The sequence below is a fragment of the Symphalangus syndactylus genome, chromosome 13 (genome assembly GCF_028878055.3).
Source record: "Symphalangus syndactylus isolate Jambi chromosome 13, NHGRI_mSymSyn1-v2.1_pri, whole genome shotgun sequence".
Taxonomy (NCBI): Eukaryota; Metazoa; Chordata; class Mammalia; order Primates; family Hylobatidae; genus Symphalangus; species Symphalangus syndactylus.
The window spans coordinates 100,870,779-100,897,877 of NC_072435.2; the positions used below are offsets into that span (position 1 = coordinate 100,870,779).

General features: G+C 43.4%; 1 protein-coding gene and 1 long non-coding RNA gene across 2 annotated transcripts in view; one reads left to right on the forward strand and one right to left on the reverse strand.

Annotated features, from left to right (window-relative positions):
- LOC129460931 (uncharacterized) overlaps nucleotides 1–20,229 on the reverse strand; it is a 71,097-nt gene extending 50,868 nt beyond the window's left edge. Inside the window, exons 1-2 of the long non-coding RNA XR_008650331.2 lie at nucleotides 19,986–20,229; nucleotides 10,576–10,648 (exon numbers count right to left, since the gene is read on the reverse strand). This is a non-coding gene — a long non-coding RNA (uncharacterized lncRNA). The remainder of the gene's footprint in view (nucleotides 1–10,575; nucleotides 10,649–19,985) is intronic.
- A 144-nt stretch (nucleotides 20,230–20,373) lies between these two features.
- C13H12orf75 (chromosome 13 C12orf75 homolog) overlaps nucleotides 20,374–27,099 on the forward strand; it is a 40,715-nt gene continuing 33,989 nt past the window's right edge. The window contains exon 1 of the mRNA XM_055239489.2: nucleotides 20,374–20,686. Within this exon, the coding sequence (XP_055095464.2) occupies nucleotides 20,383–20,686 (304 nt within the window). The 5' untranslated portion in view covers nucleotides 20,374–20,382. The remainder of the gene's footprint in view (nucleotides 20,687–27,099) is intronic.

The following is a 27,099-nucleotide window of genomic DNA, read 5'->3' on the forward strand; positions in this document are numbered from 1 at the left end:
TGTGCTTTATGATCTCATTTAATTCCCATACAAAACTTAGATGATAATGACAATAACATGACTACTACTATACTAAAATTGTCACATGGTGCCTAACGTGCTTGACACTGAAGTGATTTGCTTATATTAACCCATTTAATTCTCATATCAACCCTTTTATGATCCTGAACAACACAGGCTTGAACTGCTCAGGTCCACTGATAGATGGATTTTTTTTGACCCAGCCCCAGTGGAAAATACAGTATTCAAGGGATGCAAAACTCATATAAGCAGATTCTGCAGGGCAGACTGTGGGACTTGAGTGTGTGTGGATTTAGGTACGTGGGGAATGGTTGGGGGTGGTTCCTGCAACCAATTCCTTGCAAATACTGAGGGATGATCATATTATTCTTTTTCTTTTTTACAAATAAAGAAACTGAGAGGCTGGGAGCAGTGGCTTTCATCTGTAATCCTAGCATTTGGGGAGGTTGAGGTGGGAGGATTGCTTGAGCCCAGGAGTTTGAGACCAGCCTGGGCAATATAGTGAGACCTCCATTTATACAAGAAACACAAAAATTAGCTAGGTGTGGTGGTGCATGTCTGTAGTCCCAGCTCCTCAGGAGACGGAGGTGGGAGGATGGCTTGAGCCCAGGAGGTTGAGGCTGCAGTGGGCTGAGCACACTGCAGCCTGAGCAACATAGGAAGACCCTATGAGGGAAAGAAAAGAAAGGAAGAAAGAAAGAAAGAAAGAAAGAAAGAAAGAAAGAAAGAAAGGAGAAAGGAAGGAGAAGGGAATGAGAAGGAAGGAGAAAGGAATGAGAAAGAGAGAGAGGAAAGAAGGAAGAAAGAAGGAAAGAAAGGGAGGAAGGAGAGCAAGGGAAAGAGAAAGAAGGAGAGAGAAAGGAAGGAAGGAGGGAAGGAAGAAAAAAGAAAGAAGGAAAGAAAGAAAAAAGAAAAAGAAAGAAAGGAGTAAAGAAAAGAGAACAGGAGAATGGCGTGAACCCGGGAGGCGGAGCTTGCAGTGAGCCGAGATTGCGCCACTGCACTCCAGCCTGAGCGACAGAGCGAGACTCCATCTCAAAAAAAAAAAAAAAAAAAGAAAAGAGAAAAGAAAAGATAGAAACAGATACACAGTGATTAAGTAACTTGCTTGTAAATGGTGGTGAAGTTAGGATTTGGACCCAGGCACTATAGCGCAGAGTCTGTGTTCTGTCTGCTATATAGACTATGTCCATCCCTGGGCTTAAAGAGGTTAGGAGGCTTTAGGTTATTTAGCTATAAATGGCAGGGCAGGGAGTTGACTCCATGTCTGTCTGGCTCCAAAGTCATAAGCCTTCAATTTCCTGCCCTGTTCTATCTTAAACATAATGTGAGTGTTCACCAGGGTCATCACTAAGGCATTTAGAAAATGAAATTTCTGCGAATTAAACACAGGGAGAAGTCTGATTCATGGGGGGGTTAGCAGCAGCCAGTTGTGGGTGAAGCTGGAGAAACTCAAGGTGGGTGGATTGAATCTGTAAGAAATGGGGATTCAGAATGCAGCCTCAATCTAGGACATTTCCAGTCTGAGACACTGTCTGAAATCACATTGCAAGATCTTCAAGCTACAAAACGCTGTAGTAGTTTAATTAATCTTTTTTTTTTTTTTTTAAAAAACATCTGTTGTAGCATTTAAAATCAGAAAATGATGTCCTCATTATCTCTCTGAAGCCTGGCAGATTCTTCTCTACTAAAGGGGCCTGGATTTGAAAATCACTTCCTTTAGAAATCCCTTTTGAGTCCAGGTTCCAGGTGCAGGAGTCCAAATTCCTTTTGCTTTAGATAATGATTAAATGTCTCCTTTTCACCTTCCAGTTCCCTCCCTCTTTTCCAAGCAATTTAATCTTAACCATTCATGTATATTGTTTAGTTAGTCATGGCCACAAGGCCATTTGACAGTCAATTAGCAACTAAACTTAGACATGATATTGACATTCTGGCTGTGTTAGCCACGTTTTTGAGATCCTAGTACAAAGGTTTGACTGATCTCCATGAATTGCCAATACACCTGGACAATGAAGGTGCTCTAATTGCAAAAGAAAAGAAATTTTCAGGACCCTTTAAATGTATTTTGCCAAGGGGGAAGTTAAACCCTGGAAACTGAGTCATGTAGCATGTTTGCAACTTACGCTTCTTAGATTATAGATTAACTCTCTTCTGCATTGTTCTTATTCTGTAAATTATTAGAAGAGACGAGAGACCAGAATTCCTTCCCTTCTAATCACTGATCTTTGTTGTAGATTAAGCCCTTCCATTTTTCTCTTGTACCTAACTCAGACCAGATGCTACAAAAGAGTCCATGACTGTTACATATTCAGTGTGGAATGTTAAATGTACCTTTCCTGAAAGGAAAAGACCACCTCAACTAATCAGATCACTGTAACTCTGCATTCGGCCTTATATAGAAAAATGTTGAAATTCTGCTCAGCTTCCCTAAACCTTGTCTATGTAAACAATCCCAAACTTCTACACTTCAGAACACTGACTTCCATTCTTTGGAATCTGTGCCTCCCAAGTGGCCATCTTCAACTTTTGCACTTGAATTCAACTCTCTTCAAGCCAGCTTCTGGCCGGGCATGGTGGCTTATGCCTGCAATCCTGGCACTTTAGGAGGCTGAGGTGGGAGGATCACTTGAGGCCAGGAATTCGAGACCAACCTGGACAACATAATGAGACCTCTGTCTCTATAAAAAAGGAAAAAAACCCCAAAAAACCAAAAAAAATTACCCAGGCATGGAGGTATACACCTTTAGTCTTAGCTACTTGGGAGGCTGACACAGGAGGATCCCAGGAGTTTGAGGCTGCAGTGAGTTATGATTGTGCCACTGCATTCCAGCCTGGGTGACAGAGTGAGACCCTGTCTCTAAAAATAAAAAAATCAACAAACTAGATTCTGACCCTTTTGATTATTTGAGGTTGACAAACAACAGTGAATCAAAACCAGGCCTGGTCTCTGCCCTAATGAGGGATAGTCTAGAGGGAGAGAGAGAAGCACATCTCAGAATCATATACAAACATGGAAGTGCAACTGTGACAACTGCTTTGAGGATCAACAGGTTCTCTAATAGGGAAATTTAACCTCATCAGGGAGGTTGAGACAAGGCTCTGTGAAGAAGCAACACTTGAGTAAAGCCTGAAGGCTAAGCAGAAATTAATTAGGCAAAGAGGAGAGGGAAGGGTGTTCTAGGCATAGGGAACAGCTTATGCAAAGGCTTAGTGGTGGGGAGGGCCCTGCAGTACAAGGAGCTGAAAGAAGGTGATAAAAGGAGTGTAGGAGCTGAAAGAAGTAGAAATAGGAGAGGCGGACAGAAGTCAGATCAAGCAGGGGTTTGTAGGCCCAGTGAAAGACTTGTATTTTTATCATAAGAGCAATGGGAAGCTATTGAAGAGTCCAAGGAAAAGGAGGGGGTGGTGATTTGGTCAGTTTACATTCTGAAAGCTGCTCTTTAGTGCAAGGCATGGAAAGGGAAAGGGTGCTTGCTTGGATGCCGCTCTTCCCCGCCTCACTCTCAGTCCAGGAAGTCTGGGTGGAAGGCTGATGGAGCAAGCCTGGCCATATTGCCACATCCTCTCATCCTCAGTGACTGGTTCAGGGACAGGCATGTAAGGAAATCAGGCTCAATCAGAAGTCCTGTCAGGTATTTAGCAGGGACTACAGGAACTGATGCGTGGTCCTTCCTGTTGGTCTTGAACTTAAGATCACATGAGGAGCTGCTGTGGCTGTCTTACCCCCACAAGGTAGAGAGCCTGATGCTACCAGGAGATGCCGTGCAGGACCTGAGAGTGAGGCTGAGCCTAGAAATGGAGTGAAACCAAGTCCTGATGGCTTTCATATCTTGTTCAAGCACAACTGAAGGCGTCCTTGCTTCTGCACTTTTCAGTTACATAAGCCAACCCATTTCTGCTTTGCTTATACCACATTTCACCCAAAGAGTCAGTGGGTTCACAGGCAGGAGGGGCATGTGGAAGAAGTCTCCTGGGCATGCCCATCTGCCGGATCAGGACAGTGGAAGGAGCTGGGCTTCCTGTTTGAGCTACTCCTGCCAAGCACAGAGGCTTTCAGAGGAGGAACAGGAGCAAATTGGCCGCTGCCGGGGAACAGACATGTTTTGGTGCCTGGTAATCTAGTCTAGTTAGCAAGTCGCTGTGTAAATTTACCCTTCTCTATGCTGAAGGCTTAGTGCTGTGGGGGCTGTTGTCTTCTGGTTCCCTAGTAAAGTTTCTTTTACAAACTCTGGTCAGCTCTTGGGCGATCTGAGGGAGAAAGGGAGGGAACCAGGGAACCAGAGAGGTCTCAATGCCCTGGAAGCCAGGGATCAGCATGGGGTTGGGTGGGGAACGTGGCAGCCACTGAGGACAGGCTTCAGCTCCAGGTAGATGTGCTTGCAGCCAGGAGCCAGGAGAAAACCATGATTGTCCTTCGTTCTTACCTATGGTGGGTGCTGCCCGCTAAGTATCTGCCTCCCCAGCCAGCTCCTCTGGACCCCTCAGCCAGCTTTCTAGGTTTCCAGGGCCAGAGCTGCCTCTCCAGTCTGGTGGTTATTTGAGGCCAAAAGATCCACCCACAAACCTTGACCTCTCATTCTCCCAAAGAAAGAATATTATCTGCAAGGGAGGAGGACAGGCAGGGAGTGACATTGCTCTGTTTTCTCTTTCAGGATGAAAGGGGCAGAAACATCTAGAGAGCTGGACAAGAAACAATAAGCCATGAGTTTAAGTTCTTGCTCTAAGAACTCATAAAAGAACTGTGAGCCAGACCTTTTTGGGCCTCTGTTTTCCTCATTTGCAAGTAAAAGCATTGGATTCAATGTTCTTAAATCAAATATTATACACATCAGACTGGATAAATGCCTTTTAAAACTATTCAGAAAATGAAGCTTCTTGCAACTTCTGGAAAAATTGGTTGGGGTTAGTGTTTAGGTCACAATGGAAGGCAGAGCTCCTCCATCCCTCTCTCAACTAAAGGGAGGACAGCAACTCTCTCTGACCCCATACAGCGTTTGACCTTGGACCTTTCCTTTTGGGACTTTGAACCTCAAGAGAGAGGCATGTGGTTAAGTAAAGGTGGGGTTGGGTTTGTGACAGCAGCAGTGTGGGGTAGAGGCAGTGGCAGTAGTGTGGCACCGGGGGACAGGCACAGTGTATGCTAGCTACGTGTTTCTTTTGCCCAGCCTCCCTGGCTTCTTCATGGCATCCCAGGTCTGGTTCCCCAACCTTCCTATCAAGTCTGTGGACCACCCAACAGCCTTATAGTTAATCCCTTTCCTGGTTACATCAGCCAGAGTCAGTTTCTGTTGTTTGCATCCCAGGTATCCTGGTTGATACATAATGGAGGACACTTATGTTATTAAAAACCCAAACTAGCTAGAGACATTTTTGTCTTTTAAGACAGGATGACATAATTCATGTCAGCAGGAAAATAAATGTTTGTATGTCTCTTTCCCCTGCTAAATGTGTTGGAAGACGGTCTGGAGAGTAGCAGGGGGTAGGCTGTCCTTAGGGTGCATGTGCACGGGTATGGATATGGAACCTATGTGTTGTCAGACTGTTTCCTTCTTGTATTTCCTTAAGCAGGATCAGCAAACTTTTCTGTAAAGGGCCAAATAGTGAATATTTTTGGTTTTGTTGGCCATACAGTGACTGTTGCAGCTAGTCAACTCTGCTGCTACAATATAGAAGCAGAAATAGATAGTATGTAAATGAGCAGATGAGGCTGGTTTCCAATAAAACATTATTTTCAAAAACAAATGGTGGGTCAAATTTGTCTGTAGGCCATCATTTGCTAATCTCTGTCCTAAAGCACATAAAGCACTTTGTATTCCTTTGTGATAATTTGAATTATTGTTCAACCAATATTTACTCCTTTCCCTCTTCCACTGCGGACAAAGTACAATTCCCTAAACGAATGATGTTAGGCTTGGCCAAGTGACTCGCTTTGGTCAATGAAACATCAGCAGATGTAATAAGAGCCTTAAATATGTTGTCACAGTTTCGCTTGGATCTTGCATTCTGGTGATCCACTATGAGAAGAACATGCCCTGCGTAGCCACTACCTCTTCAGCCCCAGGACAAACAACTCAGAGCTAGGATCCAAGCCCAGCCAACCTCAGTCCAAAGCAGAGCCACCCAGCTGAGCCCAGCCCAGATGAACTGACCCACAGTTGATCCACCTGCAGATGTGTGAGCATGAGAATAAATGCTTGTTATTTTAAGTTACTGAATATTGGGATGGATTGTTAGCAACATTGTAACAGTAGCTAAAATACCATCTTAACGCATTCATCACAGACTGACTGTTTTATGGTTCCTTGTGTCATACATGTCATTTTTCCCTTACTGCATTAGAAATTCCTTGAAGCCATTCATCAGATCTAACTCTTCTTTAAAAATTCTGTAGCATCCAGCACATTGCCTTACAAATAATGCTTCCTAAGTATTAAGATGGTGTGTAAGATACTGCTACAATGTCGCTAACAAACCACAATATAATATTAAATGGTGAATGTAGCATTCGTTCATTCATTCATTCATATAAATGTGGAAGAATTTTCTGCCTCTAGTGAAGAATGACATTTTCTACTCTCTTCAGAATGATGAGAAAAATATCTGACATGACAGTGAGAGTGGACATGTAGGTCTCAACAAGACATAGTTTCACTTGACCAGAAGAGGAAAAGGAAGCTGAATGAGCCCATGGTTCTGCTTCTCTATCTGTAAAGTGACTATAATGATAGAACCTACCTTTTAGGTTTTCATGAGGATTAAATGAGATAATTCATGCAAAGTAGTTAGCATTGGGCCTGATCCATGGTGAGTAGTCAAAATATTTTCATTATTACTATTTTCAGAAAGATTATGTGAATTTCTTGAAATCCAGCCCTAGGATTAATAATGGCAGTTGGGCTAAAACAAAAAAAAAAGTCTTTTACAATGATTCTCTCTCTGTCTTCCTTTGTTTCTCTCTCCTTTTCTCTCTTTGTCTTCTTTCCCACATTTACACTCACACAGAGAACTTTTATGTGCTATTTAGTGCAGTAAGGAAATTGCAGGACAATATCTCTACCATCAAGGAACTAACAGTCTAATCAGACAGATACAAATACATATATTCAATGCCATCTGTAAAAATCTGTCATTTATGAACTGAATAAGTAGCATATGCTATAAGAAAGTGTTTTGAAACATCTTCAAATATTAAACACTAGGAGAATGACAATGGCAGTCCCAATGCATTTCAAATAATCACTTTCATAATGATAACTCTCTCCAAGACAACTTAAAAATCAAGAGTAAAACTATTAATACATTTGAAAAATAAATTGACTTGGAAACTTAAAAGTTCTAGGTAATTCATGGGTTAACAGGCAATGAAAATTTTAAGGAATTTAAAACTGAAGGACAATGAAAATAATAAATATCCAAACTATTCGGATGCAACTTAAGCAATATGCTGAAGAAAAAAGAAGGCTTAAATGAATTTGGTATTTAACTCAAAGAGTTGTAAAAAATAATATCAGGGTAAACCCAAAGAAATTAGAAAGAAGAAAATAGTAAAAGGAAGGGCTGGAAATAAATTAAATTGAAAACAAAACAGAAAAAAGAGGGAAATGGTTAAAAAAAAAGTGGACTCTGAAAATTCCAGTAAAATGAACAAATCTATAGCAAGACTAATCCAGAAGGAAAAAGTGCAAATAAACACTATGGAAAGGCAAAAGGAGGCACATCCACAGATAAAAAAGGGATCACAATTGCCACAGGAAAACACTATTATCAGTTGTAGGCCCATATATTTGGAAATGTATACTGTAACAGACACAGTTAGTTGCTGCAACTGTGCTATGCTATGCTATGCTATACTGTGCTATGCTATGCTATACTGTAGTATGCTATACTATGCTGTGCTATGCTATACTGTGCTATGCTAAAATACGACATGTTATGATAACACAACCCTAACATCTCAGGTAGCTTACAGATTACAAATGTTTCTTTCTCATTCATGTTGCAGTTTCAGTGTGGGTGTGGGTGAGGTCCTCTACCCCACGCCATGCAGTGACTCAGGGGTGCAGGCTGATGGAGGAGCCAACACCTCCACATGTGCTTCTAGGGTCATTGCAGCTGGAGAATCTAGAATCTAGCTTACTGCAGAATCTTTTTTTGGGGTGGGGGTATAGAGTCTTACTCTATAGCCCAGGCTAGACTGCAGTGGCATGATCTCGGCTCATTGCAACCTCCACCTCCTGGGTTCAAGCGATTCTCCTGCCTCAGCCTCCCAAGTAGCTGGGACTACGGGCATGCGCCACCATGCCTGGCTAATTTTTGTATTTTTAGTAGAAATGGGGTTTTACCATTTTGGCCAGGCTGGTTTTGAACTCCTGTCTTCAAGTGGTCTGCCAGCCTTGGCCTCCCAGACTGCTTGGATTACAGGCATGAGCCACGGCCTCTGGCCTGCAGAATCTTTATTACTCTTGTAATCAAGTACTTCTTGTCTACCACCCTTGAAGATGCTTTGTTGTGAGGAGTGAAGTTGGCTGACAGCCACCAGCTGTTGGCACCTTTGGAATCTGCTGGTGTGTTGAAGCTGAGCTCTGGGTAGCTCATAGCTTGGTGGAATTACTAGGGCCTGGTCATGTCTGCCCAACATGGGACTCCCCTCCAGGCAATCTGCCTTTGAGATTCCCACTGGCCTTGGCCAAGACTTTCTCAGAGCTGCACCACAGTCTAAGCTTCTTTCTGCTCACTCCTAATTTACCTGTCTTTGTATTTCCCCTTGAAGGGTGTCAGATATGCAATGCAGTCTGAAGGCTTTCCCTGCCTACTCCTGATCCCCTCCCACCCCACGATCCCTGTATCTTTCAGGCATCACCCCCAATAAACCTCTTGCATTCCTACCTCCTAACTCCCAGCAGTCCAGAATCTCAAAGTCATATTTCACCTTTAATCACATTTCATTGGCCAAAACTAGTCACGTCCATGCCCATCTTCAAAGGGTTAGGGCAGTCTAACTCAAAGGAGAACCGGATATTGGGGCACATTTGTAATTTTTATCACCACTGAAAAACCCTAAATAATCGGAAGAGAGGTTCTCTAAAAGAAAATAGTATTTGAGAGTAAGCATTGCAATAGAATATGGTGGGTGTATTTGGGGAAGTAAAGGAAGATAATGGCTTTTAAAGAATAAACAAGGAGGATTACCTAATTGTTTTGAGATAATTATCCTTGGCTACAAGGATCAATAACAAGGGTTATGCCAGTCAGGTCCAACAGGCAGTTGCTGGGCAGATGTCCTTGCAGAAAATTTTTTTTTTTGTATAAGGGTGCAGTACCCTTTGTGCAAGATTGTGAGTTTTGGCCGGGTGTGGTGGCTCATGCCTGTAATCCCAGCACTTTGGGAGGCTAAGGCGGGCAGATTGCCTGAGGTCAGGAGTTGGAGACCAGCCTGAACAACATGGCGAAACCCTGTCTCTACTAAAAATACAAAAATTAGCTGGGCGTGGTGGCATACGCCTGTGATCCCAGCTACTCGGGAGGCTGAGGCAGGAGAATCTCTTGAACCCGGGAGGCAGAGGTTGCAGTGAGGTGAGATTGTGCCATTGCACTCCAGCCTGGGTGAGAAGAGTGAAACTCCATCTCGAAAAAAAAAAAAAAAAGATTGTGAGTCTTGCATCCTTTTCTGGTTGTTTTTGTAATCAGCCATATGTACGTGGGAACATTTCCTTCATCGCCTTCCCAGCCTCTGTTTGTCAGGGTTTTAATAAAGTGACTCCACTTTGATTCTGACAACTTTTGATATACAACTAATGATTAAACAGTTACTCATTACGCTCCTTTTCTTGCCAGCAGAGCCCCAATTTTTTCAGGTGTCTATCCTACACTTCCGTCATGACTCAGGGGTAAACTGTAACTTACTAGAGCCAATTATAACCAATTTCCAGTAATTGGATCAAGAAAAGGCCAATGAAATCTTGGTTAATGCAATGGGAGAGGAAGTGTTCTGGGTGCCACCCGGATTTAAAAGTGACACAGGCTGGCACGATGGCCGACGCCTGTAATCCCAGCACTTTGAGAGGCCAAGGCAAGCAGATCACCTGAGGTCAGGACTTCAAGACCACCCTGGCCAACATGGTGAAACCCCATCACTACTAAAAATCTAAAAATACAAAATTAGCTGGGCGTGGTGGTGCATACCTGTAATCCCAGCTACTGGAGAGGCTGAGGCAAGAGAATCACTTGAAACCGGGAGGCAGAGGTTGCAGTGAGCCGAGATCCTGCCACCGCACTCTAGCCTGCCTGGCTAACAAGAGCGAAACTCCGTTTCAAAAAAAAAAAAAAAAAAGTGACACAGTGTGGAGAAGAGCCTCTTTTCTCTTTTCTGTTGGTGGGTATGGTTATGTATGAACTTGCTGCTGGGTGCTGAGGCAGCCATCCTGCAGCATGTCAACAGGGAAAAAGAGAAAAGCAAAAAGAAAATCTAGGCTGACAAACTTTTTGTGGGGAGCCCTTTGTGGGAAGAAAAATCATGAAAACTTAGACTTACTCAGGTTTATATTCTCCTACCTCTTGCTTTCTTTTTCTTGTCAGATGAATTTCACTCATACACCTCTTCTCTCTCCTTCATGCCAGATCAGTTCTGGTTGGAAGAATGATAATGACAGCTAAGTGATGTGATCTAACTGACACAGGAAAAGAAGCTAAAATTGACCACTCAGGAAATGAGGCATGTATTAATGATTTTCTTTTGACTCATTGTTTTTTAAAAACATCCACATGCAATTAACTGTTGTCTATAAAATAAAATAAAATTCCTAAAAAGGAAAAAGGGGGCATAGACTTGCTATTTCATTCTACATTAGGAAGAGGACTAACATTTATTGGGTACTTACTATATGCCTGACGTTTTACTAGGAACTTTTCATACTCTGTCTCACAAAATGACCTTGCTTGCCCTTTGAATAAAATTTTAACTCCTTTCCAAGGTGTATGTTCTGAGCCCCCTCTCTGAAATCCGCACCCTCCCCATCTCTACTCTACAGATGGGCCTTTGAATTCTGGCCTTTTTTTTTTTCTCTCCTGTTTATGAAACACACCCAGCACGTTCCTGCCTCAGGGCTCCTGTTCTTTTCATTCTCTTTGCCTGGAATCCTCTTTCCTTGGATCTTCCCATGTCTGATTTCTATTTTTTTTTTTTTTTTTGAGACAAGAGTCTCGCTCTGTCACCCAGGCTGGAGTGCAGTGGCACGATCTTGGCTCACTGCAAGCTCCGCCTGCCAGGTTCATTCCATTCTCCTGCCTCAGCCTCCTGAGTAGCTGGGACTACAGGCACCCGCCACCATGCCTGGCTAATTTTTTGTATTTTTAGTAGAGACGGGGTTTCACCGTGTTAGCCAGGATGGTCTCGATCTCCTGACCTTGTGATCCATCCTCCTCAGCCTCCCAAAGTGCTGGGATTACAGGTGTGAGCCACCACACCCGGCCAATGTCTGATTTCTTTACATCAACCACAACTCACAAAACTCTCCTTTCTTCAGAGGGCCTTCTGTGACCATCCCATTAGGTTAGTGCAAAAGTAATCACAGTTTTTGCCATTAAAAGTAATAGCAGAGCGTGAGTGGCGCAGAAGATGGGTGATTTCTGCATTTCCAACTGAGGTACCGGGTTCATCTCACTGGGGAGTGCAGGACAGTGGGCGCAGGACAGTGGATGCAGTGCACCACGTGTAAGCCGAAGCAGGGCAAGGCATCGCCTCACCCGGGAAGCGGAACGGGTCTTTGACCCCTAGTCAAAGAAAGGGGTGACAGACAGCACCTGGAAAATCGGGTCACTCCCACCCTAATACTGCGCTTTTCCAATGGACTTCACAAACGACACACCAGGAGATTATATCCTGCACCTGGCTCAGAGGGTCCTATGCCCACAGAGCCTTGCTCATTGCTAGCACAGCAGTCTGAGAACAAACTGCAAGGCAGCAGCGAAGCTGGGGGAGGGGCGCCCACCATTGCTCAGGCTTGAGTAGGTAAACAAAGCGGCTGGGAAGCTCAAACTGGGTGGAGCCCACCACAGCTCAAGGAAGCCTGCCTGCCTCTGTAGGCTCCACCTCTGGGGGCAGGGCACAGACAAACAAAAGACAGCAATAACCTCTGCAGACTTAAATGTCCCTGTCTGACAGCTTTGAAGAGAGTAGTGGTTCTCCCAGCACGCAGCTTGAGATCTGAGAATGGGCAGACTGCCTCCTCAAGTTGGTCCCTGACCCCCAAGTAGCCTAACTGGGAGGCACCCCCCAGTAGGGGCAGACTGACACCTCACACGGCCAGGTACTCCTCTGAGACAAAATTCCAGAGGAACAATCAGGCAGCAACATTTGCGGTTCACCAATATCCGCTGTTCTGCAGCCACTGCTGCTGATACCCAGCCAAACAGTGTCTGGAGTGGACCTCCAGTAAACTCCAACAGACCTGCAGCTGAGGTTTCTGACTGTTAGAAGGAAAACTAACAAACAGAAAGGACATCCACACCACAAACGCATCTGTACATCACCATCATCAAAGACCAAAGGTAGATAAAACCACAAAGATGGGGAAAAAACAGAGCAGAAAAACCGGAAACTCTAAAAATCAGAGTGCCTCTCCTCCTCCAGAGGAACACAACTCCTCACCAGCAATGGAACAAAGCTGGACGGAGAATGACTTTGACGAGTTGAGAGAGGAAGGCTTCAGAAGATCAAACTACTACGAGCTAAAGGAGGAAGTTCAAACCAATGGCAAAGAAGTTAAAAACTTTGAAAAAAAAATTAGATGAATGGATAACTAGAATACCCAATGCAGAGAAGTCCTGAAAGGACCTGATGGAGCTGAAAACCACGGCACGAGTACTATGTGACGAATGCACAAGCTTCAGTAACTGATGCAATCAACTGGAAGAAAGGGTATCAGCAATAGAAGACTAAATGAATGAAATGAAGCATGAAGAGAAGTTTAGAGAAAAAAGAATAAAAAGAAATGAACAAAGCCTCCAAGAAATATGGGACTATGTGAAAAGACCAAATCTACATCTAATTGGTGTACCTGAAAGTGACGGGGAGAATGGAACCAAGTTGGAAAACACTCTGCAGGATATTATCTGGGAGAACTTCCCCAATCTAGAAAGGCAGGCCAACATTCAAATTCAGGAAATATGGAGAACACAACAAAGATACTCCTTGAGAAGAGCAACTCCTAGACACATAATTATCAGATTCACCAAGGCTGAAATGAAGGAAAAAATGTTAAGGGCAGCCAGAGAGAAAGGTCGGGTTACCCACAAAGGGAAGCCCATTAGACTAACAGCTGATCTCTCGGCAGAAACTCTACAAGCCAGAAGAGAGTGGGGGCCAGTATTCAACATGCTTAAAGAAAAGAACTTTCAACCCAGAATTTCCTATCCAGCCAAACTAAGCTTCATAAGTGAAGGAGAAATAAAATACTTTACAGACAAGCAAATGCTGAGAGATTTTGTCACCACCAGGCCTGCCCTAAAAGAGCTCCTGAAGGAAGCACTAAACATGGAAAGGAACAACCGGTACCAGTCACTGCAAAAACATGCCAAATTGTAAAGACCACTGATGCTAGGAAGGAACTGCATCAACTAAGGAGCAAAATAATCAGCTAACACCATGATGACAGCATCAAATTCACACATAACAATACCAACCTTAAATGTAAATGGGCTAAATGCTCCAATTAAAAGGCACAGACTGGCAAACTGGATAAAGAGTCAAAACCCATCAGTGTGCTGTATTCAGGAAACCCATCTCTTGTGCAGAGACACACATAGGCTCAAAATAAAGAGATGGAGGAAGATCTACCCAGCAAATGGAAAACAAAAAAAGGCAAGGGTTGCAATCCTAGTCTTAGATAAAACAGACTTTAAACCAACAAAGATCAAAAGAGACAAAGAAGGCCATTACTTAATGGTAAAGGGATCAATTCAACAAGAAGAACTAACTATCCTAAATATATATGCACCCAATACAGTAGCACCCAGATTCATAAAGGAAGTCCTTAGTGACCTACGAAGAGACTTAGACTCCCACACAATAATAATGGGAGACTTTAACACCCCACTGTCAACATTAGACAGATCAACAAGACAGAAAGTTAACAAGGATATCCAGGAATTAAACTCAGCTCTGCACCAAGTGGACCTAATAGACATCTACGGAACTCTCCACCCCAAATCAACAGAATATACATTCTTTTCAGCACACCACACCGCACCTATTCCAAAATTGACCACATAGTTGGAAGTAAAGCTCTCCTCAGCAAATGTAAAAGAACAGAAATTATAACAAACTGCCTCTCAGACCACAGTGCAATCAAACTAGAACTCAGAATTAAGAAACTCACTCAAAACTGCTCAACTACATGGAAACTGAACAACCTGCTCCTGAATGACTACTGGGTACATAACGAAATGAAGGCAGAAATAAAGATGTTCTTTGAAACCAACGAGAACAAAGACACAACATACTAGAATCTCTGGGACACATTCAAAGCAGTGTGTAGAGGGAAATTGACAGCACTAAATGCCCACAAGAGAAAGCAGGAAAGATCTAAAATTGACACCCTAACATCACAATTAAAAGAACTAGAGAAGCAAGAGCAAACACATTCAAAAGCTAGCAGAAGGCAAGAAATAACTAAGATCAGAGCAGAACTGAAGGAGATAGAGACACAAAAAACCCTTCAAAAAATCAATGAATCCAGGAGCTGTTTTTTTGAAAAGATCAACAAAACTGATAGACCACTAGCAAGACTAATAAAGAAGAAAAGAGAGAAGAATCAAATAGATGCAATAAAAAATGACAAAGGGGATATCACCACTGATCCCACAGAAATACAAACTACCATCAGAGAATACTATAAACACCTGTACGCAAACAAACTAGAAAATCTAGAAGAAATGGATAAATTCCTCGACACATACACTCTCCCAAGACTAAACCAGGAAGAATTTGAATCCCTGAATAGACCAATAACAGACTCTGAAATTGAGGCAATAATTAATAGCTTACCAACCAAAAAAAGTCCAGGACCAGATGGATTCACAGCCGAATTCTACCAGAGGTACAAGGAGGAACTGGTACCATTCCTTCTGAAACTATTCCCATCAATAGAAAAAGAGGGAATCCTCCCTAACTCATTTTATGAGGCCAGCATCATCCTGATACCAAAGCCTGGCAGAGACACAAAAAAAGAGAATTTTAGACCAATATCCTTGATGAACATTGATGCAAAAATCCTCAATAAAATACTGGCAAACCAAATCCAGCAACACATCAAAAAGCTTATCCACCATGATCAAGTGGGCTTCATCCCTGGGATGCAAAGCTGGTTCAACATATGAAAATCAATAAATGTAATCCAGCATATAAACAGAACCAAAGACAAAAACCACATGATTATCTCAATAGATGCAGAAAAAGCCTTTGACAAAATTCAACAATGCTTCATGCTAAAAACTCTCAATAAATTAGGGATTGATGGGACGTATCTCAAAATAATAAGACCTATCTATGACAAACCCACAGCCAATATCATACTGAATGGGCAAAAACTGGAAGCATTCCCTTTGAAAACTGGCACAAGACAGGGATGCCCTCTCTCATCACTCCTATTCAACATAGTGTTGGAATTTCTGGCCAGGGCAATCAGGCAGGAGAAGGAAATAAAGGGCATTCAATTAGGAAAAGAGGAAGTCAAATTGTCCCTGTTTGCAGATGACATGATTGTATATCTAGAAAACCCCATTGTCTCAGCCCAAAATCTCCTTAAGCTGATTAGCAACTTCAGCAAAGTCTCAGGATACAAAATCAATGTACAAAAATCACAAGCATTCTTATACACCAATAACAGACAAACAGAGAGCCAAATCATGAGTGAACTCCCATTCACAATTGCTTCAAAGAGAATAAAATACCTAGGAATCCAACTTACAAGGGATGTGAAGGACCTTTTCAAGGAGAACTACAAACCACTGCTCAATGAAATAAAAGAAGATACAAACAAATGGAAGAACATTCCATGCTCATGGGTAGGAAGAATCAATATCGTGAAAATGGCCATACTGCCCAAGGTAATTTATAGATTCAATGCCATCCCCATCAAGCTACCAATGACTTTCTTCACAGAATTGGAAAAAACTACTTTAAAGTTCATATGGAACCAAAAAAGAGCCCTCATTGCCAAGTCAATCCTAAGCCAAAAGAACAAAGCTGGAGGCATCACACTAGCTGACTTCAAACTACACTACAAGGCTACAGTAACCAAAACAGCATGGTACTGGTACCAAAACAGAGATATAGACCAATGGAACAGAACAGAGCCCTCAGAAATAATGCTGCATATCTACAACTATCTGATCTTTGACAAACCTAACAAAAACAAGAAATGGGGAAAGGATTCCCCATTTATTAAATGGTGCTGGGAAAACTGGCTAGCCATATGTAGAAAGCTGAAACTGGATCCCTTCCTTATACCTTATACAAAAATTAATTCAAGATGGATTAAAGACTTATATGTTAGACCTAAAGCCATAAAAACCCTACATGAAAACCTAGGCAATACCATTCAGGACATAGGCATGGGCAAGGACTTCATGACTAAAACACCAAAAGCAATGGCAACAAAAGCCAAAATTGACAAATGGGACCTAATTAAACTAAAGAGCTTCTGCACAGCAAAAGAAACCACCATTAGAGTGAACAGGCAACCTACAGAATGGGAGAAAATTTTTGCAACCTACACATCTGACAAAGGGCTAATATCCAGAATCTACAATAAACTCAAACAAATTTACAAGAAAAAAACAAACAACCCCATCAAGAAGTGGGCGAAGGATATGAACAGACGCTTCTCAAAAGAAGACATTTATGCAGCCAAAAAACACGTGAAAAAATGCTCATCATCACTGGCCATCAGAGAAATGCAAATCAAAACCACAATGAGATATCATCTCACACCAGTTAGAATGGCAATCATTAAAAAGTCAGGAAACAACAGGTGCTGGAGAGGATGTGGAGAAATAGGAACACTTTTACACTGTTGGTGTAACAGTAAACTAGTTCAATCATTGTGGAAGTCAGTGTGGCGATTCCTCAGGGATCTAGAACTAGAAATACCATTTGGCCCAGCCATCCCATTACTGGGTATATACCCAAAGGATTATAAGTCATGCTGCTATGAAGACCCATGCATACGTATGTTTATTGTGGCACTATTCACAATAGCAAAGACTTGGAACCAACCCAAATGTCCAACAATGATAGACTGGATTAAGAAAATGTGGCACAAATACACCATGGAATACTATGCAGCCATAAAAAAGGATGAGTTCATGTCCTTTGTAGGGACATGGATGAAGCTGGAAATCATCATTCTCAACAAACTATCACAAGGACAAAAAACCAAACACTGCATGTTTGCACTCATAGGTGGGAATTGAACAATGAGAACACATGGACACAGGAAAGGGAACATTACACACCAGGGACTGTTGTGGGGTGGGGGGAGTGGGGAGGGATAGCATTAGGAGACATACCTAATGCTAAATGACAAGTTAATGGGTGCAGCACACCAACATGGCACATGTATACATATGTAACAAACCTGCACGTTGTGCATATGTACCCTAAAACTTAAAGTATAATAATAATAAAAAAGTAATAGCAAAAACTGCGGTTACTTTTGCACCAACCTTATATCTAGAATAGCACCTCTCCCTCTACCCCTACTCTCCTATTCCAGTGACTTATTTTTTCCAATTGCACTTGTATCTAATATTATCTGATTGTATTTGTTTTGATGTATCGCCTCCCACTTTATTTTTCCTCTCTCTCTTGTTCACTGCTGTCCCTCAAACATTTAGAAGAGTGGCTGGCACTTTAAAAACAGATTGGGGGTACAAGTGCATTTTTGGTACACAGATATATTGGGTGGTGGTGAAGTCTGGGCTTTTAGTGTAACCATCACCCAAATAGTGTACATTGTACCCAATAGGTAATTTATCATGGCTGGAGCTCTTAAGGTGATACTCAATGGTGCTTGCTGAAATAATTGATAGATCACATAATCTATAACATTATAAGGCAGAATGCACACTGCAAGGAACCATGAGGTATCTCAGTGAGTGTTAGAAAAGAACTTATAGGATTTAGGTTCATAATAGGTGATTTTGGTTGGGATTTAAGGAAGCAGGACTTTTTTTTTTCTACATTAGATATTGTCAGGAAGCAGGGACAATTCTATGGTTAGAGATTCTTAATGAACCTCATCTCTAGGCAGGAAGACTAGAACCGGGCTAAAACCATAACTGGTAAAGCAGCAGCAGACAATCATATCAGGCAGGATGGGGAGATGTTTGGTGTTTTGGGGGTTTGCACAATGACCTTGTTTTTGTCAGCACTTAGACAAGATTACTGAGTGGCCTTGTTTTTTGTCTCATTTCATAATTCATAGAGTGGCCTTGTGTGATATTGGTGTTCTATACAACTGTGTTCAACAGGAGAATGCAAAGGCCCAACTGTTGAGTGTCACAGCTTCTAGGCCAGTTTCTAGGTGTCAAGGTCCGTTTTCTGTCTCTTACAAGTGTCCTAAGGCTGGAGTCTAGTGTCAGCACAGAAATAAGTAGGAGTATATCTTTTGGCTACTTTATAGTTCCCTTTTCCCCAATTCTGGCTTTGTATTAGGATGGACACTGAACCAAGACAGCACAGGCTGGTAGAGAAGCAGTACTTCTAGAAGTCAACTCAAAAATACCTTTATTTATCCAAGAATTAATTATCCTCTCAGCACATGGCTACCACAGCTAATTTTCAAATGGAGAACGCTGTATATTTTGCATCCTGAATGATAGAACGCACCATTGCCTCAAAGGTCATGTTCAAAAACCTGCCAAGTCCTTGATTCTGGTTCAAATTTTTATGTAAACACAACAGTATGGTTTTAGGAAAGTCTGTTTTTTTTTTTTTTTGAGACAGAGTCTCGCTCTGTCGCCCAGGCTGGAGTGCAGTGGTGCTATCTCCACCCACTGCAACCTCCACCTCTCAGGTTCAAGCAATTCTCCTGCCTCAGCCTCTTGAGTAGCTGGAATTACAGGTGTATGCCACCACACCCAACTAATCTTTGTATTTTTAGTAGAGACAGGGTTTCACCATGTTAGGCTGGTCTCGAACTCCTGACCTCGTTATCCGCCCACGTCAGCCTCCCAAAGTGCTGGGTTTACAGGTGTAAGCCACCGTGCCCGGCCTTAGGCAAGTCTTTTAACCAGCATCCCAGCATCCTCTGGGACTCTATGGCACCTGTATTCCTCTGTTAACATCCCTTTTATATTGTAATTAATTTATTATAATCTATCTGCCTGGTTAGACTGTCTCTCACATGTTTGTATCCCCGGAACTTAACAAAGGACTTGGCACAGGCTAGGCTCCCTACAAATATTAAGTGAATTTAAAATGGAGCTTTAATTCCTGGCTTGAAGTCACCTCACAAAACATTTAGTGAGTCTGTGTTACGAGCCAGGAGGACGCTATGAAAAAACAGATAGTCTTTCCCTTTAAGGAATTTGTATTCATTTCTATTAGAGTTAATAATAATAATGATAACGGCTGATATTTACTAAAGATAGGGAACTTTGTTAGGTACTTTATATGTAACTGAGTTATTGTCATTTTATAGGTGAAACAATGGATGTACCCAATGGGTTAAGTTACTTTCCTGAGGTCACACTGCTATCACGGGGCAGAACGAAGACTGTTACCCAGACAGTCTGACTCCAATAACGCTGGCCCAACTATCAGGTTGAAACGTACAGCACCGTGCCACGGTTCTCTCATTTATCAGAGAGGAGGTCCTGAATCCAAGTTATCGAAATCGTTGCAGACATTTGTTTTAAAGAGGAATAGGTCAATATGACCAATCTGGGGAAGAACTTACGTCTTTTGCCAGGCAGTGCGTATGGGGAACAGAGCTGCATTGGCCTTCTGTTAAAGCAGCCGGGGATTTCGGTTTTGGCTTCAGACTTGCACAACATTCAGTCAATAGCATTTATTGGGCGTCCACTGTGCAGAAAACAGGTGCCCCCTGCTACTTCCTCTCCTCCCCACATCCTGGGGCAGGGTGGGGAAGTGAGGAAAGAAAAGCAAAGACAAGGCAAGGAGGATGCTGAAGGTGGGCAGGTGGACACCTCCACCCCGCGGCGCCGGCCACGCCCCTTCCCGCGCCCTTGCCCCGGAGCCCACTTTAAACTCCCGCCCCTCGTAACGACGACCAATGGCCGACCCCGAAGCGCGCAGGAGGCTGGGGATTGGCCAGTGCCGCGGTTGCCGGGGCGATGGGTGGGTCCGGCGGGTCCCCGGGCTGGGCGGGGCCGGGGCGAGGGGTGCCGGGTGGTTTCCGCCTGGCAGCCCGCAGCCCGCCGCGACCCGGGCCGCGTCTCCCGGCGGTGGGAGGGGGCGGCGTCCACTCGGTTCCCGGCCCGTCGCGGCCCGGTCAGCCTCCCGCTCGGGGCGCGCCGCCCTTCGTCTGGGTCTCCGCCGCCAGGACCCGCGGCCGCGAGCTTCGAAGCGCGGCTTCCCCGGCCGGCTGCGCGATGGGCTGCGGGAACTCCACTGCCACCAGCGCGGGCGCGGGCCGAGGTGAGTCCGGCGGGAGGCGGGGGCAGGCGGGGGCGGGCAGGAGAGGCGGCGGGAAGGAAGGGTGCAGGGATCTTGGGTGGGGGTCGCGCAGCCCCCTCTCCCTGTCTCCATTTTCGGAACAGGAGCAGACCGCCCGTTTCTGGAAAGACCGAAAGCGGGGCAAGTCCCCCGCGCGGGGGCGGTCGCGCCTGGAGCAGACAAGCCTGCGGGGCATCTCTGCCGAGGGAGCGCGGGGAGGACTGTCGCGGGCTCCCCTGCAGCCGCCGGGGCTCCCCTGCAGCTGGCGGGGCTCAGCGCTCTCCTGGGGGAGAGGATTCCCGGACGTGGTCCCCGGCCGCTCCCCCACCTCCCACACTTGCTCCTCGAGGCCTCTCCCCCGTCTCCTCGGAACCCAGGCGCTGCACCTGGAAAAGTGCAGCAGAGCAAGACAGGACTTTTGGGGCAGTGGTGGTGGGGCAGGAAGCGGGGAAGGGTGGGAGTGGGGTTGGGGAGAACTAGAAGCAGAGCTGCAAAAACGCATCCGTGTCTGCCTTGATGCCGAAGACCGGCTGGGCTGCTCTTAGGATTTCTCTGAGAAGCTGCAGCAGTAAGGATGTTTTACATATGTGAGACAGAGCTTTATTATTAACAGTCTGTTAAGATACTTTTCATTAAACACACACACACACACACACACACACACACACACACACACACACACACACACAAATAGAAACTTCTTTTTATACCACTTCATTTTGTTGATTGGCAGGCAGGGTCTTCTAGCTTCCCCGGGCCAGCCAGGCTTTGTGTCAAGTGACTTTTTCCAAAACTCACCCTTCTATTTCACCCTGCCTATGTCTCCGGATTTAAGGTAGCCTGGATCTGTTTTGAATAATAACTGCTGACCTATTTCAGTGTGCTTTTGGATAAAGAGCTCCTATCTCCTCCAATTGAAATCAATCAGATGCCACATCCCAGCCTAACCAGCAAATGCAAACAGCAGTCGGAGGCTGCAGTATTTCCTAGGCTGCTGTGGAGGCCCTGGCAATGACTTTGTAACCTTGGGCCTGTCACATCCCTTAACCCAGACACCGGTAAAAAATGGAGTTTAAGACTCAAGACTTATTTATTTATTTTACAGTTTATTTTGACGTTCACATAATGGAATCGGATGTGGCAATCTGCTCAGTACTTGGCCAAGTTTGTGTTTCCTCCTTGGCTGCTGTTGCTGCCACACATCGGGAATATTCTGCTTCAAGAGAAAGGGCTAACATATGTGCAATTCTAGTCCTAGAGATATGAATGAACCCAGGTAGCGATCTGTTGAAAAGTTTGTGACTTACAGTTAACCGTTACCATCTTGAATTAAATCCTGTCCTGGTGATAATGCAGAGAGCCACAGGAGAGCGAATTTTTTAGATTCATATAACAGTGGGGAAGGTTAGCTTAGCGCCTTATGCTAATGAGGGCAGACGGGCTTCAAACCTGCCTGTGGCCAGAAAGCTCTGCATGTATGAAACAGTGTCAAGGCCACACCCCGCACTCAAATTGTGTCTTAGTCTACTAGGTACTATGGCCCTATGCAATCCACTGCATGTGTAGCCTACTTTAAAAAAGGTTAAGAAAAATTATCCACATTAAAAAAAATTGTAGGAAGGGTTTGTAACAGATTTCCCTTAAAATGAGGCTAGTTTCATGCGTGTACATTTTGATTTATTAATGAACTGCTTGTCAGTTTTAGGGATGGAGAGGGGGTACCATTGCCAAATGAAAATCAGAATGATGGACCAGGTGCAGTGACTCATGCCTATAATCCCAGCACTTTGGGAGGCTGGGGTGGGTGGATCACCTGAGCTGAGGAATTCGAGACTAGCCTGACCAACATGGTGAAACCCCGTCTCTACTAAAAATACAAAATTAGCTGGGTGTGGTGGCGCCTGCTTGTAATCCCAGCCACTTGGGAGGCTGAGGCATGAGAATTGCTTGAACTTGGGAGGCAGAGGTTGCAGTGAGCTGAGATCGCACCGTTGCACTCCAGCCTGGGCAACAAGAGTGAAACTCCGCTCCATCTAAAAAAAAAAAAAAGAAAATAGAAAGATGGTAAGGTATGATGAGCTAGCTCTAAATGTTAATGTAAAAATCAAATTTGGGGGAAAATATGATTTCTTGGGGAAATATGATTCTCTTTATGAATATTTGATTGACTTTTTCCCTAGGAGCACATCTCTTGTCACCTAAAGGGAAGTCATATTAAAAAAAAAAAAGCTACTGAAAGAGTAGTTTGAGGAGCAGCCTCACTTTTATTTGTGGACAGTGCATGTGAGAGCATGCTATTCTCTCCTCCAGCTTGCTCTTTGCCAAAAATTACTTTTTGTTCAGAGGAGAGAAGGATATTGAGTTCACACTCAAAACATGCAGGAGACAACATGATGAGCAGGGAGTTATTGCATCACCTCTTTGATGGATCTGCCCTTGCCTTGGAGAAGCCATTCCCAAACATTTGCCTGCCTGTGAGTCCACCTGGCTGACTTTGGGATTTGGTCATTGTTATTTTGAAATGTTCTGTCAGTTGGTGGCAGGAATTTAGGTTCAGAGAGGAAATACATCAGGATGAGAGATGTAAAGAAAAATAAACCACAATGCAAAGGTACTGAAAATCTCTTTCAGGGGTGAGCTTGGGCATCAGCGTCAGTTGCACTGTTGACCAAGGTGCACACTTGGAAGACTGAATTCGAGCAATGCTAAACGCGTTAAAGAGATGTTGTCCTTCTCTTCTAGCTGCTTACAGTGCACTACTTCTGATACGTCGCAGGAGTCATACGATTCAGTAGCCATACAAACTTTTCAGAAAAAAAAATGTATAAAGAGATTGTGGAAAGGGTGCTGAACTTAAGAGTCTGGACAGTGAGCTTAAGCTTAGGTTTGGTTCTGTGCTGTTTGCATTATTGTGGGTGTTTTATGTTACTTTTTTGAACTTTGGTTTCTTTGTTTATATAGTGGGAATAATTGGGTGTATCTTGTTTCATAAAGCCTATGTGAAACTCAAAAATAATGTGAAAGCACTCTGTAAACTAATTACTATATAATAATATTATTATCACCATTTTGAAGGCAAAGTGGTTTTCCTTGAATATTTTTTATAAGAACATGGCAAATCTTTTTTCATGCATTAACATATTATTACAATACCCCTAAATCTGAAACCTCCATTCTAAGCCCTGTTTTACTTTTTGAGTTATTCAGGTAAACCAGATAATTGTTTCCCCTTTCCCTGAGATATCAGGACAGCTGCCTCTCTTGGCTGTTGTGTGGTGGACTTGGTTAACATGACAGATTGATACGCAGTAGTGTACTTGAGTTAAGTGGATTCCGTATGCCTGATGCGTGGAGAAACTGGTATGGAGTAAAAGGGTCAAGTGGCTATAAGGAGTAGTGAGATGGATCGGCCCCTTGATAATTCTGGGTAGACTTGCCCCTGGAGTACGTTTCTATTAATAACTGTAAGCTTACACATCATCCACCCCTATGTGGGACCTCCTCTGCTGGGAACTTCTAGGGCAACGCTGGGGGCAGCCAGCAATGGATGTTTGTAGAATGAAGTCAAACTTTGTTGCTTTTGAGAAATTCATAGTCTAGGTAGGAAGATTAAGCAATTGAGAATCACTGCAAAGCAGTGATAATAGAATATAATCTGGACCTCCAAGTTTCCAGGAGATGTTGAATGACACAGTTGAATCAGAGAAGTCCTCCTGGAGGAGTTGAGCTGTCCATTTAGGTGGAATTGTGAGAGGCATTTTGAGTACACAAAAGCTCTCCACTTTCACTTTTTGATATCACTCTCTCAAGGTAGGAATTTGATTTTTCCCAATCTATGACTATATAAAGGATGCAGCAAATTTCTTTTGCATAGTCTAGAGTGTAGACCCCAAATTATAGAGAAACATCTGGATTGAATAGTTCCTTTTAAAGTGTCATGTTTATTATAAGGCAGGGAGCTTTTGCACTTTCGCTCACTCTCGCTCTTTCTCTGCAGTCAGATTCTCTACTCCCTTGTTTTTCCCCCGAGCATGTCTCCTGACTAGGCAGAGAAATCACCAACCTTGCATTCTGAGTTAATGATGTACAGCAGGTCAGTCATTCTCTTTTATATAGTCACATTCATATAGACTATGAAGCAAGTCTTTGTAATATAAATCAGAAATTCCTTTTTATGTAAACCAGAAAAGCCCTTAAAAGTTTGGATAGTTCCCCATATCTACAGTAGCATATTTTAATGCAGGTTAAGTCTATAGAAATTATTTGCAGCAGGAGTTATCTCAGAAATATTCAGCTCATGATATTTGGTTAAATTGGTTAGTTGAATTTTTTTCTGCCAGAGATATGTAATTGGCAACTGATCTTAACTTTGCAGGCAACTTATTATTAGAATGTTTCCATAATAGTTTTCTGCTGTTTATGTAACAATAGTCCGAGGGGGAGGAGCTTGATAATTATTTACCCTATTTTATCAGTGTATCCCAGGGAGTTAATACAATCCTTTTGGGTCCAATTTTTTAGATTAGTTATGTCCTTGTCCTCAATTAGCTAGATAATTGCATTCTTTTGAGGTAGCTATATTGGTCCAGGCTTAATTACATCTGTAAATGGTTTGGTAGTATTGAAATGATACAACTCTGTTTAGCATTAGTCCAAGATTTGTGGGGGAAATAATATAAAAATAATACAAAATTTTGTTGATACCATCAACATTTTTATCTTTTACTACTCCCCTTTCCCCACAAGTATGTATCATCCTTCTTTCTATTCTTTAAACATGCTGAACTCATTCTTGTTTTCTCTCTATGTGAAACACTTTTTTGCTAGAGAGCTGATACTATGTTTATTTCTTGTCTCCTTTCCCCTCTCCCAAATGGAGGCCTCATGAAAGCCTATACATTTTGTTTACAGCTGTATCCTCAGCCTCTAGACAAGTTTCCACATTTTTAATGGATTTTTTGGTCCTTGAAATATATTTGTTGAATGAATGAGTATATCCGGGAAACAAAAAAGATACAAAATGAAGTCCTAAGTTGGTGTGGGCACACTGTACTGATGTAGCAATTGAGGGAAGAAAATAGAACCTCAAGAAGTCAGGGAAGCCTGCATGGAGGAAGTGGAACTTTATTTGGGTTTGAAGAATAGCGTGGAGGAAGTGGAACTTTATTTGGCTTTGAAGAATAGGTAAGATTTGGATAGCAGAAAATGGAAGGCTGGTCATTTTTAGTGCTGTAGGAAGTCCTAGAGACAGAAATGGGCTTGGCACATTTCAGGGTAGTAAGAAGTCTAGCCTGATTGGATGTAGTCGTTCACATTGGTTGCACGGTATTGGGAAGAAAGAATGGTTAGGATACGGGACGAGGAGGACAGAAAGGTACTGAGGCCGCAGAGTTGAGAGTGGGCTCTGCAGCCAAAAAGGCCAGGTACAAATCCTACATTTGTCATTCATCATTTGTATGACCTTGGGCAATTTGCTGAGGCTGTCTGTTCCTTACGTTCCTTGACCGTAAAATGGGGGTGTAATAAGAGAGCCTACTGTAGATTCAGGGAGTTAATGTGTGTAAAGTGTTTAGAACAGTGACTCGTATATTGTAAGTACCCAATATACTATTTATTAGTATAGGGAAAGACACAGCTGGTGTAGAAGGAAGGCATGAGCCACTGAGGGCTTGTACATGTAGAAGTGGCATCATTCACAGCTGCTGTCTGTGCTCAGAGAAGTGCTGAGGGCCTGGATCATGGCTATAGGCCCTTAGAGGTACAAGCGTTGAGGTCACAGATACATGGAATACAGTTAAGCTAAAGAGAGGCTGCAGATATGGGATGAAGGAAGAAGGAGAAGTAAAAATTAAACTGTTAGAGCCTGGGTAACTGGAAGGAGGTTGCTACTCACTCTAAAAGTAAGGTAGTAAGGGGCAGGTGATCAACATACTCGACTGTACCATGTTTGAAGTGATGACGAATAAAGAGAGGTGTGGAGACCCCTCTGCTCAGGTAGTAATTACTGGTGAGACAGAACCAAGAAGCTCTGTGCATCATTCGCTTGCTCTGTCTCCCCAGAATTGATGGTACAACCATGTGAATGGTTCATAAAGGCATCCAAAGTGAGTGATCCATTTCTGCCATTGTCACAGCCAGGTAGGTTCTTTTTGCCCACTGCCCCAAACAAAACCAATGAGGGCTGGGCATGGTCGCTCACACCTGTAATCCCAGCACTTTGGGAGGCTGAGGCAGGTGGATCACCTGAGGTCAGGAGTTCGAGACCAGCCTGGCCAACATGGCGAAACCCCATCTCTACTAAAAATACAAAAATTAGCCAGGCGTGGTGGCATGCGCCTGTAATCCCAGCTACTAGGGAGGCTTGAACCCAGGAGGGTTGCAAGTGAGGCTGCAGT